Source organism: Furipterus horrens, unplaced genomic scaffold (genome assembly GCF_987537825.1).
Source record: "Furipterus horrens unplaced genomic scaffold, mFurHor1.1.pri manual_scaffold_8, whole genome shotgun sequence".
In the NCBI taxonomy this organism is placed as follows: domain Eukaryota; kingdom Metazoa; phylum Chordata; class Mammalia; order Chiroptera; family Furipteridae; genus Furipterus; species Furipterus horrens.
Genome location: NW_028327178.1, coordinates 19,149,115 through 19,169,329, shown reverse-complemented (window position 1 = coordinate 19,169,329; position 20,215 = coordinate 19,149,115). Strand labels below are relative to the sequence as shown.

Genomic DNA, 20,215 nt, shown 5'->3' with positions numbered 1-20,215 from the left:
AGAAAGAAGCTGGGAAAAAAGCCAGAAACTTACATTTTATTTCTCCTACCTCTCAGGCAAACATGACTGCCTAGTAGTAAAAAGGGTACTCTTCTTCATTTATAAAAATGAATGCTAGATACTATGGTGCTGCCTTGTTACTATAGGTTCTACATCCTGAATTTTTATATCACTCAAGTTGTAGCCATTTACCTCTTAACTCTGTATCCTTTATGTGTAATTAACATATATCTGCATAAGAATAAAAGGGGGCAATATAGGCAGTAAAGTATAACAAATCTAAGGATTCTAAAAAAAACTGAAGGCACAACCTCACCCTTCTATTGGCTTATCAAGTAAGTTGGCCTGACACTAAGCACGCCAAATAACACTATGAAATAAGAGTCTTCTAGGTTCGAAGGTAATTTTTTAAAGGGTGGTTCACATTTAAAAATATATCAGTAATATTTTAAGCCTGAAGAATCCATTTCCTAGAATACAGAGATACTTTTTTCCATATATAGACTCTACTGATGCCACAAAGTCGACTCAGGGTGAGAAGAAGAAATTCCTCATTCTATGCATGTTAAGTTGGGCCCAAATTTCTGGTTCTGCTTGGGTGATCAGATAGAGCAGTCAAACATAAGGCTGATACAAGACCTGTAGTTAGCTGATTCTGAGTAGCCTATGAAGCGGTGGTCCGTGTTCTTCCTCTATTCCCTTCCTACTAGTAAAGCCTCTTTCTCTATTTCACTTTCCCCTTTGGCTTTTCCCAGGCTTTTTCCTCCCCTGTGCTGATCTGCTGTTAAGTCTGTCAGTGGAGTCCATGCTCAATGCAAGATCTTTGTGTTAGGACCCTGGCTCACTAGAATTTGTTATCTCTGACAGAGAAAGCAGGAGTAACTGGTTTATAGCAACTTTAGGTTGGGCCATCCCCAAAGTCTGAATCTGATTGCCTTTATTAACAAGAATCAAGATGATTCAGGTCAGTTTAATCAGCTTTAGCTATTTTCTCTGTATAGAACAAGTGTTTCATAATTTCTGTAAAATTCTCACTTCTAGTCATCTGGTATTGCTTTCCCTCATTTGAACCACTCAAATGTTTATACTAATTTCCAATTAATTATTAAACTAAAAAAAATTAAATTAAAAATTCAGGTATTAAGGCCAAAACATCATAAATTGAAAAGCAGCGACTTACTTTATTCAAATAAAACTGTGAAATATTTATATAGTACTTTCTTTTCATCAATATAAGTAACTGAAAGTTGACTGTCCTGATTTTATGCAACTGGTCATTTTTAGTTAGTATGACATAAGCAACAATCAAATACAAATTAGTTGCTTAAATTCAGGATACATACCTGGGGATCAACTGGAATAAGGGAAAGAAAATCCAAACCTAAAACAAAAATGCTTTGTTAATAGCTGTCTCATATTTTGGAGACAAAAATTATTTTCCAAAATCATTTTATATTTATCATAAGCCATAAAACATTTGGGGTAAGTGCTTACCATTCCGCAATAGAAAAGTTCTATACCAGAAGCAGTGATATTCAACATATATAAAACCCCAAAATGAACACATTCCCTGACAAAACATCTGGAAAAATCTCTTCCCAGACACTTAAAGGGAGGAGTCCAAAAATTTCCGGAGAAGGAGGACTAGTCAAAGCAAACATTTCTTCACTTCATCACTTAACAGAATGAGAAGCAATAAAAATGATGAATAATAATCTGGATACAAACCATAAAAAAATACTTTGGATCTTAAGATACTTCACGTTTATTTTTTAGAAATACACCACATTGAGCTTCATCTAAAATACTACTTCTTAAACAGATGTCTATTTCACTTAACACTCTGTCCCCTTGTTCCCAAAACAGGAGCAGTACACAGTTCCATGCTCTGCACAAAGCAAGCACTCGGCTCATTTCTGCTCACTTAGAAGCTAACTCTTATCAAGGCTTACTGGGTTATAAGCCAATGCGGTTTTCCAAACTAAAGATCTGAGATTCTCCAGTTAAGCTTTAGAAACAGGAATGAGGAAAAGGTTACCCAGTAATACCATTTTGAAGCATTATAGTTATAACAATAAATAATAAAAACTTCAGGTCTGAAAAGTCTAACAATAAACTCCCAAGTCAGTTCCCCTAGGTGACTCTGTTTGACTAAATTTCAAAACATAAAACAAAACAAACAAACAAAAAAACATACTAAGTATAGGTCACTAAGGTCAATTTCTATTCAATTTTATTCATTTTTTATTTGCTGGTATTCAATGTTGCCTTAAATAACAATCATACAGAGTAAAAGTCTGATACTGGACTGTTACTCAAAATAGAGAATATTAATGGGAATGGTATTTAAAATGTTTAATAAACAATGAAAAATTTGTAACTCAACATTTTAAATTATATTTAGTCCCTTATAATCTCTAAATAAGGTATTATAAAAAAATCAAGTGATAAGAAACTGTAGCACCAATCATTAGGAAAAAAAATTATTCCATTTCTAAAGCATGTAAAAAAATGTTGATATGATTTTTTATTTTGGATGTCTGTCACTATCTATATAATACAGCAGGGTTTGAGTCAACAATGGACAAAGGGAATCACAACAGACTTTTCCAACAACTTCCCCATTACACTGGCAGTCAGTAGGCAACATCATCTAAATAAGCAGTTTCTTTTCACATTAATGATCTTGTTCAGTAAATCCATTCTCTGCTTCTGATGAACACTAATTCAAAACCTGTCTAACCCTTATAATACACCCCAAAAGCTTTATATATTCAACATCTTCATTACTAAGTCACAAAAAATACTTTATTTGCATGTCATTTAACTTATTGGCTTAATTTTATTAATTTTATTTTGCTTCAAATGGTATAACATTTTTCTTTTTATAATAACTTCTGCTTTTATAGTTTAATTTTACGTGTTCAATTACTTTTAATGTTTGTTGAATCACTCAGTCCATTTGAACAAACTTTTTAAATAAAGCTAAGTATTGCTATCTGTTGGAATATCTGTATTGAAGCCAAGAAACTCAAAAGTACTTACTTTCTTAATGTTTAACTATTCCCATTTTCATAACTTCAATTTAAATCAAAACACAGGCTTGACGTAATTTTTCAAACTGTTTTTGCAGCTCTAGCACTGAAGGCTGCCCATTAAGGTACAAAGACTTCCTATTTTCATTTTTTCAATTCCCAGATCTTCAGACGCACTGTAAGTCTTCATAACTCCATGTGTGCCAGTATATATATACAGCCTATTGATTTAAGATTTACTTGATCTATATCTTCTGACACCTCATCCAGGGATCACTGAAAATGATGACTTACACAATGCATAGTGAAACACCTAGACGTATTTCTAAAATTCTAGTTGAAATTCTAGGCTGTCTTCTCAGCATTACACAGATGCTGTCTATACAAAATTCAAAAATGTTCTAATGTAAATATTTCTCACTGAAACCATTTTCTTCAACACTATCACTAAAATTTGATACTATTTCAGATGTTATTCCTTCTAACAAACTTCATTTTCAAAGTCTTGCATTTTACATTTTAAGTAACTATTAAGTCATATATAGTTGAAGTTTCATGAATAGTGATTAATGTTACTTCCTGGTCTTATAAGTTTAGCAAAATACTGTTTGTTTATTTCACTGTAAGTTTCAATTGCAACAATCAGTTATATTAATATATATTTATGCCCTCCTAAATATTTCATGGTTCAAAATGCATTCAATTATTTTTAACTAAAAAGCAGGTATGTTAAAAATTCTGATGGTACATTCTAAATGTCTGTTCTATTAACACTGATAAAATTGTAGCTTTTAGATTTTAAATGTGACCTTAAGTGAAACTAACTCTACATATCTTATTAATAACAACACATTTTCCTTACTTGAGTCATGAACTTACAAAACATGATTGCTACATGACTGAATAGGTAAATGTTTAGCACTTTCAAATTTTAATGACACAACTTTTGAGCACCATTCACACCTGACAATATGTCACTAGTAATAATAAGGCAGTCATATCTTTTCTTGAAATAACCAAGCTGTTTTCCATTCCATAAATACAAATTATGTTTTATTTTGAATTCACTGTTGCACAGTATCAGAAGATGTTCCAAGCTGCAGTTCATTATTAATATCATTTCTTCTTTGTTCCCCTGCAGATTCAGAAGATTCATGTTTATGATGTTTAAAAAGAATGTTAAGAAATGTATTAAAACTATGTCATCTCTCTGTTCTTAGTGTTCTAGTTAATATTTTATTATAAATTATTAAATTTATAAATATCAACTCTGTACAGCATGACTACATAAAAATTATGCACAAAAATAAAACCAAAGTAATTACTAATTATAAAAGAGTATGTTCACAATAAAACCAAAGTAAAAATTAAGCTCTTTAGATGTAGTAACTGCCACATGATTCACAGATGATGATAAACTGGTAATTCTTATAAAATACAACAGATTCTATTCTATTCGGTTTATCAACTGGTAGAAAGCATTTCAACATTTCAATAACCAGCACCACCATATTGGTTTATATTGGCTAAATACCAATCCTGGATATTAGCCTTAGTTCCTTAATATCAGGCTTGAAGTGTATTCTACAAAAGATACAATTAACATATTTAACTGCATTTTTCTCAAATGTGCACATTTTATAGTCTCAATTTATGCTCAAATTTTTAAAAATTGTAAATTCTCCAAAGTTAAAAATTCATCCAGAATCACATAATTTGAAAACTAACAGAGCAGATGACTTGTAAATTGTGTCTATTATATTGTTAAATGGCCAGGGTCACTTTAGTAGATGGAACATTTATTATCTTTTTTCAGGATCATCTTTTAATTCAAAGTCTTTAGGAAACAAATCCTTCTGGAATGTTTGTTTATAACATATACTATGATGATGTATGGACACTCTTCAACTTCACTTAAAACCAACCAAGGATAAATTAGCAAAATGTGGCAGTTAGGAATTAAGGATCTCCAAGTTTCTGTCTCTCTTATGGACCATAAAACCTCACCTATCTATTACCTTAGCATCAAGCTTTGTATACAAATACTTTATAACTGATGACAGCTGGGTTTACAAACAATTTTTTAAAAGTACCAATTCCCAAAATACATATATGGACTAAACATATTTAAGAAGCAAGAGATATGTAAATTTTTTTTGATGGATACTATTTGTAGTCTATTCACTTCCATTAAATTTTATTTGAATTGGGCCAGATAACAACTATCAACTGTTTTAAACAGCACAAATTTTGCCCAACAGAATATATTTTGTTCTTAAAATAAAGACCTCACTAAGGGGAATAAGAAGAATAAATCATAGGTCAAAATTAACTTCAGAAATCTAGAAAATTAATAACCTAAGGAGGGAATTGTATTACAGTACACTAGAAGCACCTTTCAGAGAGAAACGAAGTCACAAATATTAAGCAGCACTGGTTCTAACTTGCTCACATCTGACAGACAAAAAAATGTCAGCAAAAACAATAACTATACAGAGGCAAGAAGAGTTGAGGGTGGGGGGTTAAATTTATAATATGGTCTGGGTTGCACAGTCTTGATACTAAGGTAATTCAAGCAACCTTGAATATTTTAAATGTTGAGTTAATATACATATAAAAGATATCCCCAAATATTAAGCAATGCTCTAGGGCAGCAGCTGGTAGATCCTATTTTTACGGAGGAAAAAATCCACAGGGTAGAGCTATAGGCAACACTCACACTGCAGAAGCTGTAATGGGCTACCACGAGGAGTATGAGGAAATACTCTCTCCTCCTAACCTGTGAAGCCTGCTCAATAAATAAACCAGAAAAAGCCTCTGAGTACAAACCGTTTGAGGGCAAATAAAGTCTATAAAAATTTCCTAATATCATACTAAATGTTCTATCATCAGTAATTTATATAGATTGCTCTGTAGTTAAAATGACAGGAATTGACTATCATATATTAAAACAGACACTCCTTTACATGAAGTTATCAAATTTCCTAAACATTTCTATTTGAAATTTTAAAACTATTTGCTCCACAGATTAAGATTAAAAATAAATAAAACTTGATTAAAAAAACAAAACAAAATAACTTTTCACATACCTGGCAAATCTGATGACATGTTTGATATTGGCGTGTGGTGGAATGGTACTGAGTAGTCTGTTAATGAAGGCGGAATAGCAGCAGGATCAACTGAAGTCACACTGGGCATCCTTACAGAAGATGGCTGATACATGAGAACCCTGTTTTAAATAGCATGGGAAATGACAAACAATCTGGCTGTTAGTTCACAAGACAGAAGGGCATTCTCAGCAGTAAGTTCACTAAGTTTCAGCACAACTCTATGGCAGCTACTCACTCCACAGCACTCCACTCTCCTCCTTCATTAATAGTCTTCATTTAAGAAAGAATATATGTGGACTCTCAACAGAAGTTGTGATGTAAAAGCAAGTCAGCATGAAAATATAATGTATAGCGCTGGAGTGATAAAATGTTCATCCATAAATAGAAATATACTTTGAATATGCTTTTCTTGTGTGTAATATATGTGGACTTTAGTCATTTTAGTTATAAAAAAAATTTAGAAATAGAAGACTCCTAAGATTTGATTTAAATCAGGGCAACTTTAAAAGCGAAGCTACGTACTATAGTTCAACCAGAATTTCTTCCATTCTAACTTGAATTGTGTTATTTATTAGCACTCTTACCTGGGAACCATCTACGCAAAGAAAGCCAATTATAAAGGCTGCCAACTTGATGACAATAGACGGTAATCATAAATTAAAGTAAGATGACTATTCAGGATTTAAGATACAATATCTAGAAATAAAATGTTGGCTACCAGGATACCATCTACTCTTCTAAGAAGGTTTATGATTTTAAAATTAAACAGACTTAAGAAACACTTTATAAATGGCATTATATAGATATAGTACTATACAGTAGTCCCTCTCTATATCGCAGTTCACTTACCGTGGCCTCACTGTATCGCGGGATTTTTAAAAAATATTATATTTAACTATTTATTGCAGATTTTTCGCTATTCACGGGATTTTGCGGTACTGTACACAAATGTTGTTAAAGTTACGTAGGTTTAAGATTGTAGAATATGTTTAAGAACATAAGTAGTGTTTATAAAAGTGTGGAAAAGGTTAATAAGGGAGTGGGAAAGGTTAATAAGGGACTGGGAACGGTTTACAAGTGTGTGGGAAGGGTTTATAAAGTCTTAAAATATATATATATACTAAAATAAATGTAAGGTTCCTACTTCGCGGGTTTTCACCTATCACCGGGGGGTGGGGGTGGGGGATCTAGAATAGAATACCTGCAATAAGTGAGGGAATACTGTATATAATTATAATTTCAAGAATTAGTATAATTAAACTTTTTTTTTTAAAGTTCAGAAACAAAGAGACAATTCTGCGCTCTTCCAGCTAACTTTCATCTTGTTTTTGCTCCAGCCAAACAATAAGCTAGCTGCTCTGCGTGTCGTGGTACCCCCAGGGATGACAAGAGATAGGTGCCACTAGCCAGGAAAGACAAGGACCCAGTGAACAATCCGTGGGCAAAGCCGAAAAGAACTGGTCCAAAGGCAAAGTTTGGGACAAGCACAATAACCAAGTCTTGTTTGACAAAGCCACATATGACAAACTCTGCAAGGACGTCCCCAACCATAAACTCCTAACTCTAGTTGCTGTCTCTGGAACACTGAGATTCACCGTTCCTTGGCCAGGGCAGCCCTTCAGTAAAGTACTTACTCAACTGGTTTCAAAGTACAGAGTTCAAGTAACTTACGCCTGAGACACCAAGGGTGGGGGCACCCCAGCTGCTAGTAAACAGTCATAAACAGATCCCACCAACTGTACATTTTGAAAAAGAAAACTTTATTAAGTAAGGGGGTGGGGCTGGGGACATGGGAACAGTAGGTTAGCATCTCACAGTGCTACCAGAAAACTAAGCTTTATGGGGCTCAGGAATCCACAGCCGGGAGGGCCCACAACAAAGGTGAAGAAAGTAAAATCGACAGAAACTAAAAGTAGGACCATGGTCACAAAGCTAGACTGGGATGACGAGGACCTCTAAATGTCCTCTCTCTTGGTTAAAACACTTCCTGTTATTGCTCAGATTATTAAATACTAGTTACTAAAAAATGATGGCATAGTTGCGTGACACTCTGTATATCCTACAAACAACTAAAAAAACTATTTCATAACCTTAATTTAAATCTCAAACTTCTTAAATAATCACAACCTATTTAGACACTGCAATCCTTCTAAAACTAATTTGCATTATGACATGAGGATCATGTCTAGCTGTTATTCTGTAGTATATAAAACATACAGATGTCACCAGAAAATGTACAAAATGAAGTCATCCTGAGAGTACATATATGATTGTGTTGAAAACTGAGTTAGTCTCAAAAGAATGAGGAAACAGCATAGTTCGGAGTTCAGAAATCTTAAAAACAGATCTATTTAGGAGACATAGGAAATATAATATGCTTGAGACAATAAGCTTAGTATTGCAAAAGCATTTTCCAGAGGTAGGTGAAGATGGAAGAAGTCATCTTCCCAAGAGCAGCCTGCTTAGCTTAGAACCAGGTTTCTTGGCCTCCAATGACACTTGGAGACCTAACATCACAAGCAGAAGGTGAAAAATGCTGGAAAAGGCAGACTATGGAGGGGAAAAGAAAGAACTAAGGATAAGAACAAATAAATTATATTGTATTACAGCACATATTTTCTGGAGGCTTGAAAAAAGTCATCCTCTACAGCAGGGGTCCCCAACCTCTGGTCAGCAGCCTGCTATGAACCAGGCCACAAGTGAAGCAACCCCTACCCCCGTCTTCCAGGAAACTGGTCGCTGGTGCCCAAACAGTTGGGGACTGCTGCTCTACAGAAGTAGAAGAACAGGAAATTGCCAAAAGTGGCTTCAATTTACACATGATCCTACTTCCCACACAGTAATGCCTATCAGAAATTGGGGGAGGGGGCACAGGAGGTGAGAAGAAAGACTGTTATGTTAGCGCTGGGGAGAGAAGTTTAAAACGTGGTTTTGATTGTTCTGGCTACCTCACAGTATTAATATCTTAATTGTATTGTTAAAATATTTATGAGGCAAGCTTTTGAAGACACACACACACACACACACACACAGGGAGGGGAAAAGTCTTTTGCCCCCTCCCTGTATATACACACACAATACACATACACACTTTACACATATATGATTTCATTTATTTTAAAAAGTTCCTACTTAAAAGCACATTTTAATCTATTACTTTTTCTGTGATATGAAAAGAAACTAAAAAGAAAATGCTCAGGTTTATTCCTGAGCCCGCCTTATTCCTGTGCCTCCTTCTCTTCTTTTGGTATCTCACACTGGAGATTTTCTTTTGTCTTGATCCCAAACTGACCAAACTGACCCTTCAACTTGGATCAGATTTTCAAGAAACGATGGACTCACTTTCCTTCCCTGCCCCTTATTTATATCTGTAGAGGAGTCGGATCAATACACTGTCACCAAAGCCACATCTAATTACAGCATATGATCTGTTCTCATAACATGAAACTTTACTTTAAATGATTAACTTTCCTGGTTTCTGCAGTACAAAATGTCGACTGTTATAACCACGTGAAAATGTCAAAACCAGTGAGGGTATAAATTATTAAATCAATATCTAAAATGTCAGCAAACATCTGAGAAACTAAACTTTACTATAGGTTAATTCCTATCATCTGAACTTTACAACCATGAACACAAATTCATCTTCATACAGAATGGGTGAAATTAGTCATTTGTTAGGATTATCAAATTATGTACTAATAGATTTTGTTTTAATCAAATCCTCATAAGGACCGCATTCAGAAAGGTGAATGATTCTAATGCCTATGCAAAAAAACACCCCCTGATTTACAAATATAAAATAACAGGGAATTTGGAGAAGTGTAAACAGCTATGCCTGGTGAAAGTGTGAGTACAGAAGTGTGATATCAAATAATAATTTTTAAAAAGCTTTCACCATTTGTTACTGCCTCCTCATAGAATTGGCAAATACACAGGCATATGTATGTATACATTATCAATGAGTAAATATATATTTTAAATTTTATAGCTTTATGCACATATCACAGCACAAAGCCAAATTGCTAGAATGCTGTTAGAGAGCCAATATTAGTATTTAAGACTATGTGCTGGATCATTGAATTTATCATATTTGGTTCAGGCTTAAATATCTAAAAATGGGTTAACAAATTAAAAAACTTGAATTGTAGCCCTGGCTGGTGTGGCTTAGTGGATTGAACGCTGGCCTGCAAACCAAAAGGTCAAAAACTTGAATTGTTATCCATAGCCTGAAATTCACCATATGCTCTCTCTCACTTTATGATCATAAAAAATTTTAAAAAGAGCTCTGACCAGGTGGCTCAGTTGGTTGAGCATCATCCTGTACACCAAAAGGTTGTGGGTTCGTTTCCCAGTCAGGGCACACACCTAGGTTGCAGGTTTGAGCCTCAGTTGGGTTATATAGGGGAGGCAACGGATTGATGTTTCTCTCTCTCAAATCAAAAAACATATCTTCAATTGAGGATTAAATACATATATATACTTTTTTTCTTTTCAATTTTGCAACCGATTCCTAATGATCCTTAAATCCAGAGAAATACATATTTATGTCTATTCTTTGTTTCCTGTCTTTAGAATACCTCTATATTAATGACAAAGCAACATTCAATTTCCAGGGAATGAGGCAGGGATATAATATTTAAAATTATCTTTTCTACATTATCATTTAATGTAGAAAAATACCAGAGGTTTTCTAAAAAGTCTTAAATTAAGGTGCCAGTTTCTTCTGATAGGCACTACATGACTGCATTTAGGGACTATAGTAGGTATGCAAGGAAAAAGAGCACCATCAAAATGTGGTTATCTCTCGGCAGGCAGAATGCTTTTTATTTTTGATGCCCTGTAAAACTGTTTATAAATTTTACTAAAACAATACCTCTTAATAACTGCTCACAAAATTTCTAGACTATAACTTAAAATTTAAGTTTTCCTGGTTTTTCATTCACTATTCTTTCTCATTTGCTTACTATTATTGACCAAGAAGTTCTGTGATTAACGTACATGGCAGAGGAAAACCACAAAACTTCCAGATGCTGAGCCGCAAGAGAAGATATGAAAAGGATGATCAGGAACAAAAGCATTAAGAGTTGAGAAGGATTAGAGATGACATAACCATAGCATGAGTCTCTACTATGACACTGGGACAGTTGGCACCCACTCTAGCTTAACACAGAACATGTGATTTTAGCACAAATCATCAACTGTCTTAGTGTTCGGAAAGCTCCAGTTTTCCCAGGGGTCCTTCCTCCATTAGACTTTGCTCTACCAAATATTAGGACAAAGAATAAACTTAATCCAGTTAATCGATGTCTCCCATTTAAGGACTACAAGAGAGCGCTCACATATTCTCTTCTCCTAGTTCAACAGCTTCAGTCCTTAGACCCGTTCACACATCATGCTATAGTCCCACTTTTCACCACCCTGTTCCCCAACTCTGACTACTCTCATTTGTTAATACCTTTCCTGATGATCAGCACTGACTAAAATGGTCCAAGTGAAAGTCACCTAACCTAAAATTCAACAAAACTGGCATGTATGTGCATCCTGGACACTATACTTCTTTTATTAATGCAATATAAGGACAAAATCAGCTTAAGTAGTAAAGCCTTCAAACCATTAAGTGAATTCTGACATTTCTAAAAGCTGCTATCAAGAATGTCTATTGCCCTGGCTGCTGTGGCTCAGTGGGTTGAGCGTCGGCCTGTGAGCCAAGTGTCGCTGGTTCGATTCCCAGTCAGGGCACATGACTAGGTTGCACGTCAGGTCCCCAGTTGGGGACGCGAGTGAAAGACAACCACACAGTGATGTTTCTCTCCCTCTCTTTCTCCTTTCCCCTCTTCCTAAAAAAATAAAATAAATAAATAGATTATTAAAAAAAGAAAAAGAATGGCTATTAATTCTCTGAATGCCTTTCCAGCATCTATTAAAATGACTATATAGACTGGTGCAGCCACTATGGAGAACAGTATGGAATTACCTCAAAAGATTAAAAATGGAACTGCCTTTTGAACCAATGACTCCACTACTAGGATTATACCCGAAGAATCTTGAAACCCCAATTCAAAAGAACTTATGCACCCCTATGTTCATTGCAGCACTGTTTACAATAGCTAAGTGCTGGAAACAACCTAAGTGCCCATCTGTAGATGAGTGGATCAAAAAACTGTGGTACATTTACACAATGGAATACTATGTAGCAGAAAGAAAGAAGGAACTCCTGCCATTTGCAACAACATGGATGGAACTAGAGAGAATTATGCTTAGTGAAATAAGCCAGGCAAAGAAAGAAAAATACCATATGATATCACCTAATACAGGAAACTAAAGAACAACACAAACAAAGGAACTAAATAGAACAACGAGCAGAATAGCAGTCAATAGGGGGGAGGGGAGAGGGAGAGAAGGGGGATAAGTAAGGGAAGGGTTTAATTAAAGAGCCTGTATGAAAGACTCATGGACATGGACAACGGGGAGGGATATGATTGTGGGAGAGGGGGTGGGTTGGGTGGGGGAGAGAAATTGGGGGAAAAGGGGACAACTGTAATTGAAAAACCAAAATAAAAAAATTAAAAAAATAAATAAATAAAATAAAATAAAATGACTATATAGTCACCAGAGGAAACGGGGTATGGGGGGAGATAAAAGAGAACAGAAGGGATAAATGGTGATGGAAGGAAACTTGATTTGGGGTGGTGAACACACATTAATATACAGATGTTGTATTACAGAATTGTAACCCTGAAACCTACATAATTTTATTAACCAATGTCATCCAAATAAATTCAATTAAAAATAAATAAACAAAAGTAAAACAACTACATAGTCATCCTTATGGCAAAATCCATTTTATCAACATACTTCCTAATAATAAAGCATTCCTGGATAAACCTAACTTAGTAGGAATGGATGTAATTTTAATATATAATTAAATGATTTCCAAAGACTGAATTCAAAATTTTCATTGATCTCCCTGAGCCTGTTTCATAAGTTTTTCTGTATGGCTATTAATGTGTAAATCTACTTTGGGTACTGTGAGTTATACTGACTTCATGGAATGAGAGGGGCAGTTGCAATTTTTATATGTTTCTAGTTTAGTCACAAATTTCTGCCTTATATTTACAATTTTAGTTTTTGTTTTCTTTTTAACTTAGATGAGGAGCCTTACATCTATTTCTATGGTAGCTTACCATGGGAGTGAACTATCCTTATTCCTCTGAAGCCATTTCAAATTGTCACCCAATGTTCTCCAGTTTCGTGTCCCTACCAAATATTGGTAAAAATAATGCTAAAGGACAGACAGATAGAAGACCATTATATAACATGACATTAGACAACCTCCAAAACCACATCAACTCGTGAGTCAGCATCACTGTGCACAACCCTTCAACGTGGCATGAATTCATCTAACTACAACACTGTGAGACCCATGTTTGTCCAGCGTATTCTAAAGGACATCATTAGAAAGGAGAATATGAAAATATCACATCTAAGTATTCAGTCCCATGATTCTCCACTCCAGTAAACATTTCAGAATTTTATTTTTTTATTTAACATTTAAATTGTAGAAGTGCCAACCAAATTGTCTAAAAGGAGAAATAAATGATCAGGATTCTAAAAAAAAAAAAACTCACTTGAAATATTCTTACTTTCTGTTCCACTAAAAAAAGAAAAATCGCATTCTGATTAAATAGGTAAAAAAATACATGCACTCTTACTGCGATGTGTAAGTCATACCTAGAAATAAAATTATTTTAATAGTGAAGAAGGCAGCACAACAGGTTGAATTCTCCCGGTTATAAAAGTAACTATAAAACAAGAATGTTGCAAAAGTACACTGACAAGTTAACCCCATTTATATTAAAACATCTAGAATAAGCAAATTTATAGATGAAAAGAAGATCAATGGTTGTCTGGATTTAGGGTGCACATGAGAGAAGTTACTGGTGTTGAAACAAGTCTACAACTGAATCGTGATGATGATTGTACAACTCTCTGAAGTTACTAATTATGCAGCTGAATACTTAAGATGGAAGAATTTTATGACATAATAATTTACACCCCAATAAAGTCATTAGGAAAAATAAGTACACTGAGAGGTCAAAAAGACAACATTGGCACACCCAAGTTTGAAAGAATGTGTCATAGGATGTCAAGAGAACCCTCTGCTACTTTCTTGCAGGTTTCAAAATCTTTAAGAAACACATATTGATAAATACGCAAACCTGTCATTTATTATAGGTCAGCAATTGCTTCTGCCAGATGAAATCATAAAGAATGCATACTAGGCCCTGGCTGCTGTGGCTCAGTGGATTGAGCATCAGTCTGTGAGCCACGTATCGCTGGTTCGATTCCCAGTCAGGGCACATGACTAGGTTGCACGACAGGTCCCCAGTTGGGGGCGTGAGTGAGAGGCAACCACACAGTGATGTTTCTCTCCCTCTCTTTCTCCTTTCCCCTCTCTCTAAAAATAAAATAAACAAATAATTTTTTAAAAATCCAACTGATTAAAAAAGAAAAATGCATACCAGAAGGCATTTTACTTGCCCATATTTTTGCCCTGGAGAGGTTGAGAAGGCAATCAATCTTTATTGATATGCCTAATGCTGAGGTTAAGCTCTTTATGATGTTATTGAAACCTGAAAATAATTTTATGAGGTAGGCATTTTTTAACCCCGTCTTACAGAACAGGAAAAGGAAGCTCAAGCAAGTTAGGTATTTCATCCACCATCACAGAAAGAGTAAGCAATGGTATCAGAACTGGAATCCACACCTGTCAGATTCCTAATTCCACATTCCATTACACTAGGCTTCCTCCTGCTGGTCTGTGATGCCAAATTTGCTACTTATATGAAATATTTACACATGAGAAGATTTCAACTCTTACTTTCCAAAGATGGGAATATTTCTTTTATCAAAATATCGAAAATATTTCAACTGAACTGAAGGCAAATTAAAACAGCCTTCTATGATTATGTAACTTTCAAAGAGACATTTACAAACCTATCCCAGTAAAGTTAGTTTCAAGTGTAATAAACAATAGTGAACTATAAATTAACAAACCCTTTAGTCGGGCTGCTTTGTGTTTCTGACATAAAGATGCACTTCCTTTTAGCAGGAGGGTCTTCCTCTTCATCAGAAGAGCTTTCTATTGTTAGGTCAATAATATCCACCTTCTTCTTGCTTGCCTCACTGGCTACAGTCACTGAACAAGGCTTACTGAGGACACTTGGACCTGCACGTAGGGAACAGAAAAAAGAAACGAAAAAACTCAAAGGTGTGACAGACTCTAGCCACAGGAATCTTAATTGTGCAGCATGTCTGGGAAAACACACAGCCAGTAAAGACACATACTATGTCCTATGGAAAGAGACCAACTGCCTAACTCCAGACATCTGTCTGCAAAATGACTACTAACCTGAGCAGACAAGATGAGCTCTATGCCTTGACAGAAAGCCAAAAGCCTCCTTCAAACATGCTCTTAGTTATCTCCCCGGTACTACCAATGGATTTGCACATATCCTGCTGCTCACTCTGTCTCTGAGAGTAAGCAGTCATTTTATAGACAGACGTCTGATGTTAGGGCGCTTATCTCCAGCCATGAACAAGAATACGTTGTTTCACTGACTATGTATTCAGGTATGTGGCAGGTAGTGTTCAGTCAGAATCAAATACTTCCATTCCAGCAAAGCAATGGTGCTCATGTCAAAGAATGTAGAGGCTCTTCACCATGAGCCAGAACTTGATAAAAATTTTCACCTTAAAAAGACCCCAAACTTCTCCTTTGTTATTCAGATATTTAAAATGTTTCTTACTGCTAATTATCTACTATCAATGATCTACTAATCATCTAGGTTCTCCTTTCTGCCCACTATGATAGTCTCATACACTATGTTAACTCACCATTTCATAGAAAGTATACTATGCCCTGCAATCTATTTAGTAGCAAATAAAGGCTAGTTGATAATAGAAAAGCAGCAGCAACTAATCAACTAACTCACTATTTTCTCAAAGATGAGGGAAACTTTAATCATTCTGCTCACAGGTTCCATAATAATCACAAGCAGAATGATTAATATTGGCATTAATCCTTTACTTTTCCTCTCTTCTAACTCTGAACAACTGTTACTCATTACATTGTTACAGCATCAAATATAGTCAGCATAAAACTCAAATGCAGTGAGTAGACTATGTCAAATAAAAAAAATCTTTAAGTTCACCTATGGGTTTCAAACACTCAAACTACTCTTAGTTTCCCTACTCACTGTGGACAGGTGCAGGAGTTGAAGGCTGAGTACACATCCTAAGTAACCAAAGTGACAGTAAAATGCTTTTCCACTTTTGTTGGCAACTAACCTGTGACCACCTCCCCCTACCCCCCATTAATGGATAAAGTAGCCTCCCCTAACCACACTTCTACTTGGGGTTCCCTCAACAGGTACTCTAAAAACAATTCTGAAAAAATGTCCATAGAAATGTCATTTATAACTTCTTATTTTGTTATAAACACCACATATTAAAACAATTTTAGATGATTATTTCATTTACTTTTATATGAAAAATATCTATAAAAAGACTGATTATAAGATGGTATGAACTTTAGCACATTTCTTTAGGAAAGAATAAAAATCAGCTGGGGGAAATTACATATGTAATAGATGATCAAAAGATCAAGTTAGCAAACTGAACTCCAAATGTAGTTCTAGTGGCCAATGCTAACGATCAAGTTAATGCTGCAGGAGTTTCACTGCTTTGCTCTCTGCTGCCATTCTGCACATACTTTCTATTTTTGTACAGGGCTGGCTGGATACTTTCATAGATTCTTTCTTCGGTCTCATTGGACACCAAGAGCCATCTTCTTGGAATTTGATCTCATCCACATCAGAACAGTCATTGAGAATTTCCATAAAAAGCCTGTAAACCAATCAAGTACATAAATGTAATCAATGTCTTTGTACAAAGGGTTGTAACAAAGAGATACTACATTGAAGACAACAGTAATGCTATCTGACTTCAGTCTATTCTGGTATTTCAATACTTTAGAATTTAGGACAAGTATTATACTCCCTTCCTCCTAGGTTTTTAGATATTTAATGGGCAATAAAAATGTTAAGTGACTTATTGAATAATCTAAAAAATTAGTGGCTGAACAGAAATAGACACCTGGAGACTCCTGAGATTGGCAGTAAAGAGCAACCTTCAACACAACACATAAAATACATATAAGCAAACAAAAAGGTTATTAGACAAAAGAATAATCTATAAGCTTGTTCGCAAGGAAAAAGGATCATAGGGGTGGGGAAAAAAAAAGGAAGAGATATGTCTCAATAAATTTAAAATAACTCAGCATACAAATTATGTCCTATGACCAAAATGATATTAAATTTGAAAACATCGTCAGAAAAGTATCTGGGAAAATCTCAATATTTGGAAACTAAAAACAACTCATGAGACAAAGAAAACATAAAAAATTAGCAAGTATTTTGTATTTTATGAAAGTGAAAACATATAGAATTTGTGGAATGCAGCTAAAGCAGTACTTAAGAGGAAAATTTTTAGCATTAATCTTCTTATATTATGAGCACATAAATAAGCTTAGCTTCTATGTAAATGAAACTAGAAGTTAAAAGAACGAATTAAAGTGAAAGTAAACAAGAAATGGGAAATGATAAAAAATAAATAAATAAAATAGAAAAAATGTAGAGAAAAATCAATGAAACCGAAAAGCTGGTACTTTAAGGTCAATAAAATTTTTGAAATTCCCATCAGGCTCACTTAAAAAGAAATAAATACCCTAAGGAGCCCTATGCCTGTTAAAGAAATTGAATTTGTAGTTTAAAAGTTTACCACAAAGAAAGGTTCAGGCCCAAACATCGTCACTAGGCAATTTACCAAATATCTGAGGACAGATAATACCACCACTTTCCAACTTACTGTATAATTCCAGCATTACTCTGATACTAAAACCAGACAAAGCCACTGCAAGAAAACAAGACCAATATTCCTCATGAATTTAGTCAAACAAATCCAACAACAGATAAAAAGGATAACAAATAATGGCCAAGTGGGGCTTAACCCCAGAATGCAAGGTTAGTTTAATACTTGAAAGTCAATCAATGTAAACCATAATGTTAACAAACTAGTCAGTGCAAGACATCAAGACAAAGAAATAAAAGGCATCCAGATTAGAAAGAAGGAAAATTGTCTTTACTAATAAACATTACTCTCTATGCAGAATATCCTATGTAATGTAAAAGTTAGCAGAACTACAAAGTGAGTTTTAGTAATGTTTCAAAATATGAGAGCAATAAACTAAAATCAACTCTATTTCTATATACTAGCAACAACCAGGAATTTTTCAAAAAAACAATACCACAACAAAAATATAAACTATTCTGCCCTGACCAGTGTGGCTCAGTTGGTTGGGTGTCATGCTGTGAAGCAGAAGTTTGCCCATTTGATTCCAGGTCAGGGCACTTGCAAGAGGCAACCGGTAAATGTTTCTCTCACATCAATGTCTGTCTCCCTCCCTTCCCTTCTCTCTAAAAATAAATAAAATCTTTTTAAAAAACTATTCTTAGGGATAAATTTGACATGAGGCATATTAAGACCTACATACTGAAAATTACCAAACACTATTGAGAACTAATTAACTAAATAGAGATGCGTGATGTTCATGGATTAGAAAACTGAATATTGTTACGTCACCCTTAACTGATCAGGTGTTTCAATGTGATACAAATCAAAATCCTAGCAGGTGTTTTTTTTTAATTGGCAAACCGTTTCTAAAATGTCTAATAAAATGCAAAAGATCTATAAGCCAAAATAATTTTGAAAAAAAAAGTTGGAAGACCCAACTTGCCCTGATTTCTAGACAGTGCAGCACTGGCAAAAATATAGACAAACCAATGGAACAGACTATAGTCCAGACATAAACCCATATGTGGTTTGCCCAGTGTGGGGCAAACGTAAGTTTACTATTTGGAGTACGCAAACACAGTTTATTCTTGTATCATTATTTTTTAACTATTGTATTATTTTCCATATGAACAACTGTAAACCTACATTTCCCATACCCTGTATACAGACAACTGAATTTTTGAAAAAGGTACAAATTCAATTAGGAAAGCACAATCTTTTTTATTTATTTTACTTATTTTTTAATCTTTGCCTGAGGACATATTGATTGTTTTGAGAGGGAGAAGAAACACTAATTCGTAGCCTCCTGAATATGCACTGACTGGGGATTGAACCCTCAACCTCTTGGTGTACAGGATGACACTCCAACCTACTGAACCACCTGGCCAGGGAGGAAAGCACCATCTTTTCAACAAGTGTGGTAGAACAAATGGGTAGCTATATGCCAAAGAAAAACCCAAATACCCAACCTTGATCATTACTTAGCTCATACCATATAAAAAAATTAACTTGATATGGACAACAGACTTAAATGTAAAATTAGGTTATAAAATTCCTAACCAAAGAAGCGAGAAGAATCTTTGTGACCTTGGGTTATAGGAAAATGTCTTTTGATACCAAAAGCACAATATATAAAAGAAAACCTCAACAGATTGGCCCTCATCCAAATTAAGAACTGCTAACTAAAAAAGCTGCTAAGAGATTGAAAAGATAAAATGGTATGAAACATCTGTAAATCACAAAACACATATCTGATAAAAGACCTGCATCCAGAATATATAACGAACTACCAAAATCCAATAACATGTATATTTTCAACAACCTAATTTAAAAAATGGCGAAAGTTTAAAGTTACTTCAACAAAGAAGATACATAGATTGTGGATAAACACAGGAAAAGATGATCAATATAATTAGTCTTAAGGGACATGCAAATTAAATCTACAATGGGGTATCACTATATACCACTAGAATGTGTAAAATTAAAAAGACTAACCATACCAAACATTGTTGAAAATGTAGAGCAACTGGAACTTTCATATACCTCTAGTGGGAATATAAAAATATATAACCACTTTGAAAAAAAACTGAGTAATTTATTTAAAAGTTAAGCATACACCTAGCATGTGACCAGAGATTCTACTCCTTGGTAAAT

At 34.6% G+C, this 20,215-nt stretch overlaps 1 protein-coding gene across 6 annotated transcripts in view; it reads right to left on the bottom strand.

Annotated features, from left to right (window-relative positions):
- The window catches only part of PIAS2 (protein inhibitor of activated STAT 2), an 87,456-nt gene that overhangs the window by 18,053 nt on the left and 49,188 nt on the right, over positions 1-20,215 (bottom strand). For 5 of the 6 annotated variants that reach the window (XM_090285560.1, XM_090285557.1, XM_090285555.1 and 2 more), the window contains 4 exons: positions 16,923-17,056; positions 15,206-15,377; positions 6,125-6,264; positions 1,344-1,381 (listed from right to left, as the gene is read on the bottom strand). In XM_090285560.1, coding sequence (XP_090141686.1) covers positions 1,344-1,381; positions 6,125-6,264; positions 15,206-15,377; positions 16,923-17,056 — 484 coding nt within the window. Of the gene's footprint in view, positions 1-1,343; positions 1,382-4,071; positions 4,171-6,124; positions 6,265-15,205; positions 15,378-16,922; positions 17,057-20,215 lie in introns of those variants that run through there. The other variant, XM_090285559.1, reaches the window with a different exon arrangement.